This window comes from Trachypithecus francoisi, unplaced genomic scaffold, assembly GCF_009764315.1.
Source record: "Trachypithecus francoisi isolate TF-2019V2 unplaced genomic scaffold, Tfra_2.0 Contig01579, whole genome shotgun sequence".
Lineage (NCBI taxonomy): Eukaryota > Metazoa > Chordata > Mammalia > Primates > Cercopithecidae > Trachypithecus > Trachypithecus francoisi.
In genome coordinates, this window is record NW_022681442.1 from 22,992,522 (window position 1) to 23,006,247 (window position 13,726).

General features: G+C 39.3%; 1 protein-coding gene across 1 annotated transcript; it reads right to left on the reverse strand.

The window, feature by feature from the left end:
* Positions 1–1,331: 1,331 nt before the first annotated feature.
* On the reverse strand, positions 1,332–3,184 carry LOC117067197 (protein tyrosine phosphatase type IVA 1-like). The gene has a single exon (XM_033183421.1). It carries the CDS (start codon positions 3,122–3,124, stop codon positions 2,603–2,605), a length of 522 nt encoding a protein of 173 aa, XP_033039312.1. The 5' UTR covers positions 3,125–3,184; the 3' UTR covers positions 1,332–2,602.
* Positions 3,185–13,726: the final 10,542 nt, after the last annotated feature.

Sequence of the window (13,726 nt, forward strand, 5' to 3'; positions counted from 1 at the left end):
CTAAAAGGGGCCAATGTACAGCTCAGGCCGTTGCTTCAGAGGGTGCAAGCCCCAAGCCTTGTCAGTTTCCATGTGGTGTTAAGCCTGTAAGTACACAGAAGTCAAGAATTGTCATTTGGGAACCTCTGCCTAGTTTTCAGAAGATGTATGTAAATGCCTGGATGTCAAGACAGAAGTTTGCTGTGGGGGTGGGGTGCTCATGGAGAAATTCTGCCAGGGCAGTGCAGAAAGGAAATGTGGAGTTGAGGGTCCCACACAGAGTCCCCATTTGGGCATTGCCTAGTGGAGCTGTGAGAAGAGGGTCACCATTTTCCAGACCCCAGAATGGGAGATCCACTGACAGCTTGCACCATGTGCCTGGAAAAGACACAGACACTCAACACCAGTCTATGAAAGCAGCAGGAGGGGGGCTATACCCTGCAAAGCCACAGAGGTGGAGCTGCCCAAGGCCATGGGAACCCACCTTTGGCATCAGCATGACCTGGATGTGAGACATAGAGTCAAAGGCGATCATACATAAAGCAACCTTCTATATCATAGGATCCCACAGCACAAACTATGAATTCAGTGATCTAGCTACATATTGATGTCGTTAAAAATTATACAGAGGAAGGAAACAGAATGTTGTTAGTTTACAAAAATAATGTTATAGACCTTGAATCAATAAATTGCATGCTCAGGCATTTGTAGGAGTGAGAATTACCCTGTCATAGTCACCTGAGATCAGAATTATACTTGGTAACTATACAGAGTGTGAAACTGGTAAGCCTAAGTGGCAATGGAACTGACCACCAGGGCATCATCTTCTGAGATGCTAAAGATATCAACATATGAATTTGAATTATAGTATATGTAGTCTATATTTTACACAGTTTATTTCCTTTACAAAACTTTATGTTAAGGATGTAGCATATGTATGTGTGTGTGTGTGTGTGTGTGTGTGTGTGTGTGAATGGAGCCTATTATACTAAAGAAGAAAGGAATTGCACTTAAACCCTGTAATCCAGTTGGTAAGGTTACTTCACATGGGGTTACCAGTTAGCAATTTGGCACAGCTATTCATGTAGACCAGCATTAAACAGATGAGTAAATGGATGATAAATGATGGTTTGCAGGTGTCTCACTGTTGCGGTCTGAATTACCAATAAGTAAGAAAGCAGGCTAGAAAAGTACATATGGTTATGGATTACAATTGGAGACATGTAGCATAACATAAATACAGATGCATATAAAATGATTACAGGTATCTGTATATATTGGTTAGTATACACAAATATAAATGCTTGTTCTTTGTGAGTTTTGTTTGCTGTTTGTATTTTATTTTATTTTTATTTTTTGCATGTCATTATTCATTTAGATGTTTCAGCTCTTGCACTAAGTTTTTACAAGCTGGTGGACACTGACAAAATTATTTCTCCCACAGAACTATAACCACACATCCCCAGACAGTATAAATATATGGTTGAACTAACATTAATACACATCACCATTTTATCAATTACATAATAAAACAAATGATCAAATATCCAAATATTAAGTTACACAGCTCAAAAGGCATATAAAATATTAGATGTCTGCTCAAGTCATTAGCAGAAACCCACTTCTTTTTTTGCAAGAGAGGCTGGGAAGGTAAAAAAATTACACTTTCAAACAAAAATAAGTTGGTAAACACACTTCTGATAAGTATGGAAAAAAATTACAATGATTTCAGGAAGTTTATGATTACAATAAAAAGCATCTCTACCTTTTAAAAATGTTTTACTAAATTAAAGAGCATATTCTACATGTTCTGCACAAGACAAAGGCAACATTTTGCTAAAAATAATTAATAGCCCCCTCCCATTCTTTTCTCGGGCCCTCCCTGTTAAATTGCACCTCAAAGTGCAAACATTAAATTAATGTAAGGCTTTTTTGTCTGAAGACATTAAAGACATGTGCTTCTGTACAATGTAGATTTTCAAGATGGAGTTTTTTTTTTTTTAATAACAGCACAAGGTAAGATTTATAGAAACACATTAAATAATCACTGTAAGACTTGGTTAAAAAAAAATCAATGGTTAAGCAAACCTGATGTATACGGGTATGAGTGTGGGAGATGTAAACATAAAGTGAGCAAATAACCATGTAAGCCCTATTTTCAATGTTTGAAATGAGTGAAGGAATAAACCACATAGGTCTAGAGTGTTCATAGTTCCTGGGATTTTAGTTCTGTATGGTACCAAAAATATACAAGTATTGTGCTGGGTATTTTGGCACTTAATCTTCCTAAATTTCTTATGTATTGATGAGATTCTGGCATGAGAATAGAAACAAGTCATAACTCAATACTGCATGATTTTGGGAAAGGTCAACTGATACAAATGACAAGCACATTTTATATGCTGACAGCGAGAATCTTTTGCCAAGTATCCAAATAGGTTGACTGTAACCCAAATACAGAGGTTGCCAAATCTGTCTAGCTTGTGGCCTGGTAAAACTGCCTTTCAATACTCCTATGGAAGCTACATTAGACTTACTCACTAAGCCAACATGTTGGCTAATATGTATAACAAATTAGGCCCTATCTCAAGTTCCACTTCCAATAGCACTAGGCATCCCAATTTTATTGAATGCAACAGTTGTTTCTATGACCATTGGAATCTTTGAAACGCAGCCGCATTTTAGGACGATACTTCTCCAAATACAAAAGTTGCTTGCTGTTAAAAGCTCCATGCTGCTTTTGTCTTATGAATTGTACTGCATCTTCATATTTCATTCCACCTTTAATTAATGCTAGGGCAACAAGTACTGGAGGTCTCCCAAGGCCTGCCACGCAGTGAACAGCAATACAACCACCAGGTTCTTCACGAAACTTAATTTTTACAAGGCTTAACCAGTCATCAACAAGCTGATTGGATGGTGGTGCACCATCATCAAAAGGCCAATCAAGAACATGGATACCTTCTTTCTCCACAAGGGTAGCGTCATAAGTTGCTTCACATACTCTTACTGTTGTGGTAACTCCATACTTCTTAAGTTCCTCTATAAATTTGTTTAAGGTCACACTGGTTGGATTGTGTGTAATAAGAAATCTTATGTTCTTGTATGTGACTTCCACAGGAGCTGGGCAGTTCATTCGAGCCATGTTAATTTAGTTAAAAAACACTCAATAGGGTTATGAAATAATTTTTTAAAAATTGGAATACAGAAATGATGCAAAGAAACTAAAGTCTACTTCAGTATACTCCACTGAAATTCTCAGCGCTTGAGTATGAGGTTGTAAGTAATGATAAATGAAATGAACCTCCTAACAAGCAGTAGCAGTTCTTTAATCCAATAATACTGAGGCCACCAGAAAAGAAGTGCCCTGAGGTTTACCCCACCCAGGTCAGAAGTCTTGGAAAATGCTCTGTGGATTTCAATTCAACACTTCTGTGTCCAGGATAACCACTCTTATGGGGGCTTCTTGATGGAGTATTAATCAGTTTCTACAGTTCACTTGTCTGCATAGAGGTCGTGCTGTGCCTGGCAGTAATCTCCACTGCCCTTCAGAAACTCCATAAATGTGTGACCAAGAACACCACAGAATTGAGCAATATGTTTACTCATTGAAGAGTGTGGCCTAATCATACAGCCGGTCCCGAGGCGGCGGCGACATAGGCGGTGGTGGCGGCTGCAGGGCAGGAGGCGGCGGTGGTCATGGCGGCTGCAGGGCAGGAGGCAGCATTGCAGGCGGCGGCGGGGGCACCAGACCTGTATTTTATTTTTTTATAAGAATGCAGGTAATTCCTTCTTCCCGCCTATCTTTCAGAGCACCTGTGACATTTACTAATTTAGAAAAAAATGCAGAACCTATTTAACACTGTGATGATGAGTTATATAATGCATGAAAATAATGTTTTATTTTCAGGCTGTTCATAAAGTGGTTTTACCTTTTACAACTTCCTTGTAAATTGATTAAAGGATCTTGGTCAAATATTTATAAATAGGAGAACTTAAGCGCTCTTCTTAAGCCACCGTAGTTTGGAATTTAAGCAGAGATACAATGATTGGTTTCAGGCCCATTCCAGAATTTGTTGATGAGTGGCAATATTTTAAAGGACAGTACCGTCATTCCCTGGGTAGCGTGTGAAAAGAACCAGCATCTTTGCTCTTCCTCTAGTTTTCTCTCGTTTTTTATATAAAACAATCTAAAATAGAAGATATCTTATCAAATGGTATCAAGAGGTGCAGCATTTTGAGAGCCAATAAGTCACTGTTCTAATTGTGAGACATATGCTTGTGCTAAAGTCATGTAACCATCAAGGAAGGGAAAAACCTAAAAATGAGAAGGAAGAAAACTGAGGGTAGTATTTACCTGAATGAATACAGAAGCATTAAAGGAAGAGAGACTATATTGTACTCTTGAAATAAAATAATGTCTCCTAAAAATGGAAAACTTTCAAAGGAGAATATGGATATTTTTCCTTTAGCATAAACTAGCATAGCATTCTTAATTAGTTTGAAGAATTCTTTCGTCAAATAAATTGCTATTCAAATTCAAAATACCTGCAATACATGCTCCTATTATAAGTTAAGAGAAGTAGTGTAAAATAATCAGGTATCAGACTGGTTTCCAACCCGATTTCACCACTAAACCAGCTGTAACCTCATCGATCATAGAGTGTGATAATTGTTGTCTTAGATCATCTTTTGAACATGTTGTGTGTACATGTGCCCAAAGGATCCAACATTGTTTTTGAGGTCTTCCTTTGTAGGGTTTCCCACAGGCCAGAACACGGAGCCCGAGTTAAAAGCCAGGTAGAGGTGTCCAGTTGTTGGGAATGAGATGGCAGAGTAAAGCCCCTTCCCAGCTCCGATACATCGACCCTCCAGGAGCCCAGAGTCGACCGCCCCCGCGGGCAGGGTGCACGGACTCAGCTGGGGGGACCTGCGGCTGTGGGGGCGCCGAGTGGGCAGCGGGGAGAGGCGGAGGCAGCCCCTGCGAGGCTGAGGGGAGGTCGCCGTTTGCGCCTCCAGCTCCCGGTGCCCTGGCAGCGCCCGCCCCCTTCCCGCGTCGCCCACCAGCGCCCGCGCCGGCTCAGCCAGTGACTTCAGCTCAGTTCCACCTCCGCGCGGTGGCGGCTGGCTCTGTCCAGACCCGCGCTTGGCACAAATCCAGCCCGGGCGAGCGGCCGCCACCTGCCTGGAGCCACCTCCGCCTGCCCCCACCACGGCCCAGCTTGGATGGAGCTGGGGTCCTGAGCGCCAGCCCCCAACACCCGGCAGCCCAGAGCCACGCGCCGCTACCTTCGGCCTGGGACCCCTCTCTCCGCTGCTCTCTGCCCCCGCGATGGGAAAAGTGGGCGCCGGCGGCGGCTTCCCAGCCCGACTGAGCCCCAAGTTCGGGGTTCCAGCTGGAGATGTGGGCGCAGCCACCGCGACCAGGTGCAGGAGCGGAGGTCACTTCGCACAGAATCAGCCACTGTCCAATGGTCTGGCCCGCACAGCAGGAGTTGTGAGGTTCCCATGTGGTTGGGGATAAGGGGAACTTTCCAAAGCCTGTTGGTTGGTCTGTTCAAATGTGGGGGCGGGTGGGGCTTCAGAACTGGAAAGTGCTGCGCGCCTTCCCTCATCTGCTGAGGGATCTGGCTTCACCATTTCATGCTACACACCAGACCACTGAATAGTTTTCTCCAAATCTCTGTTTCCCAACTCCTTGGCCACCATGTGTGAAGCTGAAGATCACACCAAAAGGGGAAGGGGTTAAAATATAATATCTGGGGTTCAACGATTAAAAAGTTTACATTTACAGGTAATCTGCAATACATGCCCTTAGTGTATTCCTTGTGGAGTTTTTTTTTGTTTTCCTTTTTTTTTTTTTTTTTTTTTAAGAACTTGTCTGTGTATTTCCGGACAGGGCACTCCAGCACTCCAGCATCTTCTAAAAGACCCAGTGTAGGAAGTGGTGTGTATGCGTGTGTGTCTGTGTGTGTGTGTGTGTGTGTGTACTGTGAGCAGTCCTAGGTAGGTCAGATATCCCAGTACAACTACACCCTCCATCCATGCCCCCATCACGCCCCTATTGCAAGAAGAAAAACAAACTCTTAGCCTTTCCTTTATGGAGAGAGGGAAGAAATTACTAGATTACAGGAGACCGATACTGGAGTTTGAGGCTGGGATTCTGCCGGGAACAAAGCAGATAGTTAAAAGTGAACATTGATAATTTGGGCTCTTACTAGGAAAGTTTTAGGGTTTCTAGAAAATTCTGTATGTCCGGAATTTGAGGGAGGTGGTTTCTTTTGTTTTGTGTGTGTGTTTGTGTGTGTGTGTGTTTTTAGTTTAAGCTAAACTTAGAAATCAACTTGCCCTCAAAGTAAGGCAACAGCTTGGATGGCAGTAGCTCAAGACCATTTATTTTCAAATGTGAAAAGGTCTCCAGATTGTCATAAAGCAGGCAAGAGACCATAAAAAGTAAGGGTGGATAAAAATAAAATAAAATAAAAGTTGGAAACTCAGTTAAGAAACTGAGAATTTTATTGTTTGTCATATGCGATGGTTATCCAGCCTAATAGTTTTCATGATGTTTGTATATGACGTTTAATTTCCAGAAACTTTCCAGGAGAGATACACATTATCATGTTGTACTTGTTTCTAGATCTTTAATAATAGCAGTCATGGACATTCAAAATTAATAGTTTGCATTTTATGAATATTCTTGGTACGCAGATATAGATTTCATTATGCCAAATCATGATAAGGCATTTACTATTGAAGTTTATTTCATAAGAATGTGCCCAGGATTTCCCCTAATATTCAGCCTTCATTACATGGGCTGTGATTTTATAGCGGTTAACTCCAGAGTAATAAAATAAATGAAGTAAAAATTATTTTCCTTTGGACACTGAAGACTTTGCCCTTACTTCCCACCTTACTTACTGAGTTTTCACATTGTAGCCACCATAATTAATCCTGCAATTTGAATTTAAATCTTACTGAACTGATTGAATAACTTTCTACTTTAAATAACTTAACGTTTCTGACTTTAAAGGAGGGTTTTCTTTTTTTTTTTTTTTTTTTTTTTGTTGAGACGGAGTCTTGCTCTGTCGCCCAGGCTGGAGTGCAGTGGCCGGATCTCAGCTCACTGCAAGCTCTGCCTCCCGGGTTTACGCCATTCTCCTGCCTCAGCCTCCCGTGTAGCTGGGACTACAGGCGCCCGCCACCTCGCCCGGCTAGTTTTTTTTTGTATTTTTAGTAGAGACGGGGTTTCACTGTGTTCGCCAGGATGGTCTCGATCTCCTGACCTCATGATCCGCCCGTCTCGGCCTCCCAAAGTGCTGGGATTACAGGCTTGAGCCACCGCGCCCGGCCTAAAGGAGGGTTTTCAAAAGAAGCATGTAGTTGCCAGACTATGAAGCAAATAACTTATGAATGATATTGTTTATGCTGTAAAATATGAATTGTGCATTAAACTGCTTTCATCTAGTTTACTTCTTGAAAGAGTGAGAAGAGTATATCTTTGGCTAACCAGTAATACCAATTAAGAACTGTCTAAAATAACTTCTACCTTTCTTGCCTATCCATGGTTGCTTATAAGTGTAATGGAGCTTATGGGGTTACACCTTAGAGACTGGCTGGCACAGAATTCTAGAATAATGCAGTAAATATTGAGGTGGTGATTGCTAAACATTTGAGTACCCTAACATATTTCACTCTACATTGTACCCAACATAGACACAAACAGGTTACTTTTTCAGTATTTACATATAGATTGAGGGTAGAGAAAAATAGTTACTGCCCAAGTCTTCGAAAACAAAGGTATTCAATTTCCCCAGCTCTCTTTTTCTGGTCTGGTTTCACAGGAAATTACGTATCATATATACATTGTGTGTGTGTATATTTTATTTTAATGAATGAATGTTTATAAAACTTCTTTGATGAAGGTTAACAGATGTTTCTCATTGGCAATGATTTATGAGAAATGGTTATCAAAAAGAGCCATCTCCAATTTTTTTCTTTGACTTGTCTTAATGTTATTATATTTTTAGTGCTATCTATATGAAAAAGCACAGCTCTTGGATCATTTTCCATGAAGCTTCTTTTTTTGAGTTGACATCCACCAGCTCACTGTTCCTGTTAGTGGTTCAACCTGGGCCAACTTTAAGAATGTGTTTTAATCTTTTAAAGCAAATAGCTGAAAAATGAAATTATCTCATTTCAGCTATTTTATGGAGTAGGCATTATAATTCTCATTACATGGAAGAGAGAGCCGATGTTTAGAAAACCTGTGATGTGGCCAAAGAAATTGACTTGGTCTGTTCAGGCTGCTAGAACAACATACTATCAACTGAGTAACTTATAAACAACAGAACTTTATTTCTGCTAGTTCTGGATGTGGGAAAGTCCAAGATCAAGACACTGGCAGATTCTGTCTCTGGTGAGGGCCCATTTCCTGGTTTGTAGACAGCCATCTTTCCCTTGTGTCCTCACATCGTAGAAAGGGGTATAACAGCTCTCTGGGGCTTGTTTTCTAAAAGCACTAATCCCACTATGAGTGCTCTGACTTTAGGGCCTCAGCATCTCCCAAAGCCTCCCCAGTCCCCAATACCATCACCTTGGTGACTAGGTTTCAACATATGAATCTGAGAGGGACACAAACATTCAGACCAGAGGAGGTGAAGAGCAGAGCACTGGCTAGGACTGTACTACACACCTATTAGAATAGCCAAAACCCCAAATACTGTCAACTTGCAAATGCCAGCAAAGGTGTGGTATGGCCAAAACTGGTGGGAATGCAAAATGGTAGAGTCATTTTGCAAGACAGATTGGAGGTTTCTTACGAACTAAAGATACCCTTACTGTAAGATCCAGCAGTCATACCAATGAAACATTTATGTAAATGAGCTGAAAACATATGTGCACATAAAACCTTATTTTATTTTCTTGAGATGGAGTTTCGCTCTTATTGCCCAGGCTGGAGTGCAATGGCGCAATCTGGGCTCACCGCAACCTCCGCCTCCCAGGTTCAAGTGATTCTCCTGCCTCAGCCCTCTGAGTAGCTGGGATCACAGGCATGCACCACCAAGCCTGGCTAATTTTCATATATTTAGTAGAGATGGGGTTTCTCCGTGTTAGGCAGGTCTTGAACTCCCAACCTCAGGTGATCCGCCCACCTCGGCCTCCCAAAGTGCTGTGATTACAGGCATTAAGCCATCACACCCGGCCCACACAAAACCTTTTACATAAATTTTCATAGGAATTCTAATCATAATTTGAGAAATCTGGAAGCAACCAAAATATCCTTCAATGAGTGAATTTATAAACTATGGTATCATTGTATCTACATAATCCATAAAATGTAATATTATCCAGTGATTTTTTTTAAATGAGCTATCAAACCATGAAATATATGGAAGGGTCTTAAATGCTAAGTGAAAGACGCCAGTCTGCAAAGGCTACAGACTGCATGGTTTCAACTCTACGACATTATGGAAAAGGCAGAACAGTAAAAAGATCAGTAGTTGTCAGGGGTTAGGTGGAAGGAAGGGATGAATATACAGAACACAGAGGATTTTAGGGCAGTGAAAGTATTCTGTATGGTTCTATAATTGTAGATACATGTCATTATTCATTTCTCAAAACCCACAGAATATTCAATAGCAAGAGTTGAAACAAAGATTTTTGGTCACCATAATGTGTAAATGTAGGTTCATGGACTGTAACAAATGTCCCATGGTGGTATGGATGTTGACAGTGGGGGAGGCTGCCTGTGTCAGGGCAAAGGGCACAGGGAACTCTCTGTCTTTTCTGCTCAATGTTGCTGTGGACCTAACACTGCTGTAATAATTATAGTCTATTAATAATAAAAATAACATTATGTATAAATGATAAAAAAAAACTCCAATTGATCTTTCACCAAAGCCTAGGGAATATCTTGCCTTTCAGGCTTTGATGCAGGATATAGGAAAATGAATATTAAAGAACTTGTATTTTAAATAATTTAGTCAGGTAAATTCCAGTGGATGGTGTGTGCGGGGAATATCTTTGGTTTGGTAACTTCGTCTCTCTGTAGAAAAGAAAGACTTTAACATGTGCCCGTCACATCACTTTCTTACCTAAGGTAGTGATTAGTGGTTCTCTCACCTGCTCATCTCTTTATTTTTTGTGCTAGAATCTGTAACTGGCAATTCCTTGAGCCCGAGATAACCCGTGATGGTCATTGAGGTTATTCAGCAGACCATTTAAAGGACTTGTGGTTCTTCTGGGTTAGAGTACTTCTCTGAGTTATTAAGGAAATGCGATTCTGTTGAGAGGTCGGATATGAACACTTGACTTGACGTTTGATAAGATCTTTTTACTACTTTTTAAAAGTAAGAAGATAGGGGCCAGGCGTGGTGGCTCATGCCTGTAATCACAGCATTTTGGGAGGCCAAGGTGGGCGGATCACGAGATCAGAAGTTCAAGACCAGCCTGGCCAACATGGTAAAACCCTGTCTCTACTAAAAATTAAGAAATAATAATAATAATAAAAAAGCCCTGGACATGCTGGCATGTGCCTGTAATCCCAGATACTCAGGAGGCTAGGCAGGATAATCGTTTGAACCCGAGAGGTGGAGGTTGCAGTGAGCTGAGATTGCGCCATTACACTCCAGCCTGGATGAGAGGGCGAGACTCCGTCTCAAAAAAACCAAACAGAAAACCACACACACACACACACACACCACACACACATATACACACATATACACATATATACACTATATATACACACACATATATATATATGTGAAACTTAATTTTTTGTTTTTGATTTTTTCAGCAAGACCATAATTTTTTCTTTTCTAAATAAATAAAATTAGTGTTCTGGCAGTATTCATCAATGAAAAGGAATGTGTCAAGGAAAGCAAGACACTGTAGTGGAAAATTCATAATATTTGGTAGGAGACAGAGAATTCTTGTTTATTAACAATGTGGTGGTCAGAAAGTCTTTTTGATTTCCTTATTTAAATATGCTGATTGCACCTGCCTGGCTTGCCAACTATGTGAGATATGTGTCTAAAGCATTTACACTCGTGGGTACTTAATAAGTGGTACTGTTTTTATTAAAGAAAAGGGTTTTCTGCTGGAATGTAGGATGTTCTAGTTCTCTAGTTCTTAGGTTCTAGTTCTCATTCCCTATGTAAATTTAATTATCCAAGTAATCATGACACATTCATATTTCTTGATATCAATTTTATTATCTATAATATCAAGATAAATAAGCTAGAACTTATCTGAAGTGCCATCCAGGTATGAATCAGTGTATCAGATTTTTAAGTTTCAGGTGTTGAGCACCAAGGACATTTAAGTGAAACACACTGAATATCCTGGAGAAACGGAGATGATGCATAGATCTGTACCATCAGTGTAGCAGTAATAATATATCACATTTCACATGTAACATTACCCTTAGATAATTGGGGAAGTGTCTCCCCCACTGTTAATATGCATATTATGCGAAGAAATTCCTGAAATTTAAAATTCAGGGTGACTTTTATTTAAATCAAAGTAAAGAATAGATTTTTCATACTGAAAAACAACCCATGAATATGTCCTTTGTGTGATAGATTTGTATGAAACAGTATATAGAAAATATTTATTGACTTGATATAAGCATCCTCTACTATCAAGCTAATACAGGTGAAAAACAAAAACAAAAACAATAAATGCTTGCCATAAGGACAGGTATCTGAGTCTGCATTGTTTATCAGTATATTTCAGGGATCTAAAGAATATCTGTCATAGTTTAAGGGATCAATAAATGATATATGTAGATAAATACTTATATATGTAGATACATAGATATGTAGAAATAGATATATCTGCAATATAGTAAAATCACATGTGTTTTCTTCCAGAGTTGCCTGCAAAAGGAGCTTCCAGATCTTTAAGAACTACCTTGTTTAGAAGAGTGTAGGGATAATTGTATTAATCTCACTTCACTGTTTGTATATTATGTAGAAGTCAAGCTTCCCTAAAAGTCCATCATTAGCTTTTTTATATTTAAGTATATGTGTGAGTGATTCATTCATTTACAGTAGAATGTGATTATCTAGGCTGTGATCTTTATTTTCCACCGTTACTTAATATGTTTCTGTTTTTTAAAAAGGGGAACAGGAGTGATTTTATCATCTTTTTGTCAAGCAGCCCGAATCAAAGTACACAGTAGAGCGTGTGCATTGTGTCAAGTTGGTTGATGGTCCATTTTATTGTGTTACTGGTTTCCTGAATACTGTTCTCACTAGTCAGCAAAGTTTACAAATTCAAATAAAAGACAGCGGTTATATAAATTAAATCATTACCTTTCAATATTTTAATCTTCATAGACTTATACAGTCTTATTATTAGAGTAATTTGAGTGAAATAAAAATGATTGCTTGAAGCTGCTCAGGGAGAAATTGGAATCTCTGAGTGAAGCATTACAGGCAGCTTGAAGGGTCTCCTCGTGGTCTAGTGGGTCAGGGAATTTGAGGTCACTTAGAATCATTGAGCCTCTTCAGCACCTTACTGGTGAAACAAACAAACAAAAACCACGCATTCAGTGATATGCATTTTTTTTCAATATTATTACTCTATATTTTTTCTTTTTTATTATATTTTAAGTTCTAGGGTACATGTGCACAACGTGCAGCTTTGTTACACATGTATACCTGTGCCAGGTTGATATTCATTTTTATCTCATAAACAACATCCTTTGTTTACCATCTCAAAGGAATGAAGCATTTCTTATTATCAAATTACTGACTTCATTTCCCTCTACACTGGATAAACTAAAGTATCCATTTAGGCTACCCTATTATCAGCAAGTAGAGTTTTATGACAGAGTATATAAATTTCAGGCTTAGAAATCAGACAGCCTAGTTTAAAATCCTAGCTCAGCCTCCTACTAACAACTTCATCCTGGACAAATTTTTTAGTACAGTTGACTCTTGAACAACACAGGTTTGTATTGTGTTGGTGCACTTATATGCAGATTTAAAAAAAAAATACTAAAACTTTTTTTTGAGATTTGCAGCGACTTGAAAAAGCTTACAGATGAACCATGCAGACTAGAAATACTGAAAAAATTAAGAAAAAGTTAGATATGTCATGATTATATAAAATATATGTAGATACTAATCCATTATTGTCATTTACTACCATAAAGTATACACAAATCTATTGTAGAAAGTTGAAACTTATCAAAACTTATTAACACAAACACAGACCATGCATGATGCTATTCTCAGTGAGGAGAAAAGTAAACATAAAGATACAGTATTAAATTATAACTGCATACATAAATTATAACTGCAATAATTCTGTAGCCACCTTCTGTTGCTGTTGCAGTGAGTTCAAGTGTTGGTACTATCCTCTTAAAACACCCTGTGATGCTCTTCATCTCCCCCCTGAGCAGTTTCACTTTCCAGCAAATTGTATTCTTGCATATTTTTCATCCTGTTTGGCACAGAACTATAAACCTTGACTAACACCATGGGACTCATACAAAGTGCCACTAGTGTTGTTGGAAAAGCTCCCAAGAAAGTGATGAAAGTCATAACATTACAAAAAAGAAAAAAGAAGTTAAATTGCTTGATGTGTACCATAGATTGCCGTCTGCAGCTGTGGTTTCCCACCATTTCAGATAGGTGATTCATCTCATAAACAAAATATGTGGACTTCAACGTGATCAATAAATACAGTATAGCACTGTAAATACATTTTATCTTTTCTATGAATTTCTTAATAA

Excerpts from the sequence above, each read along its gene's own strand:
- LOC117067197 (XM_033183421.1), bottom strand. The coding sequence starts at position 3,124 with ATGGCTCGAATGAACTGCCCAGCTCCTGTGGAAGTCACATACAAGAAC.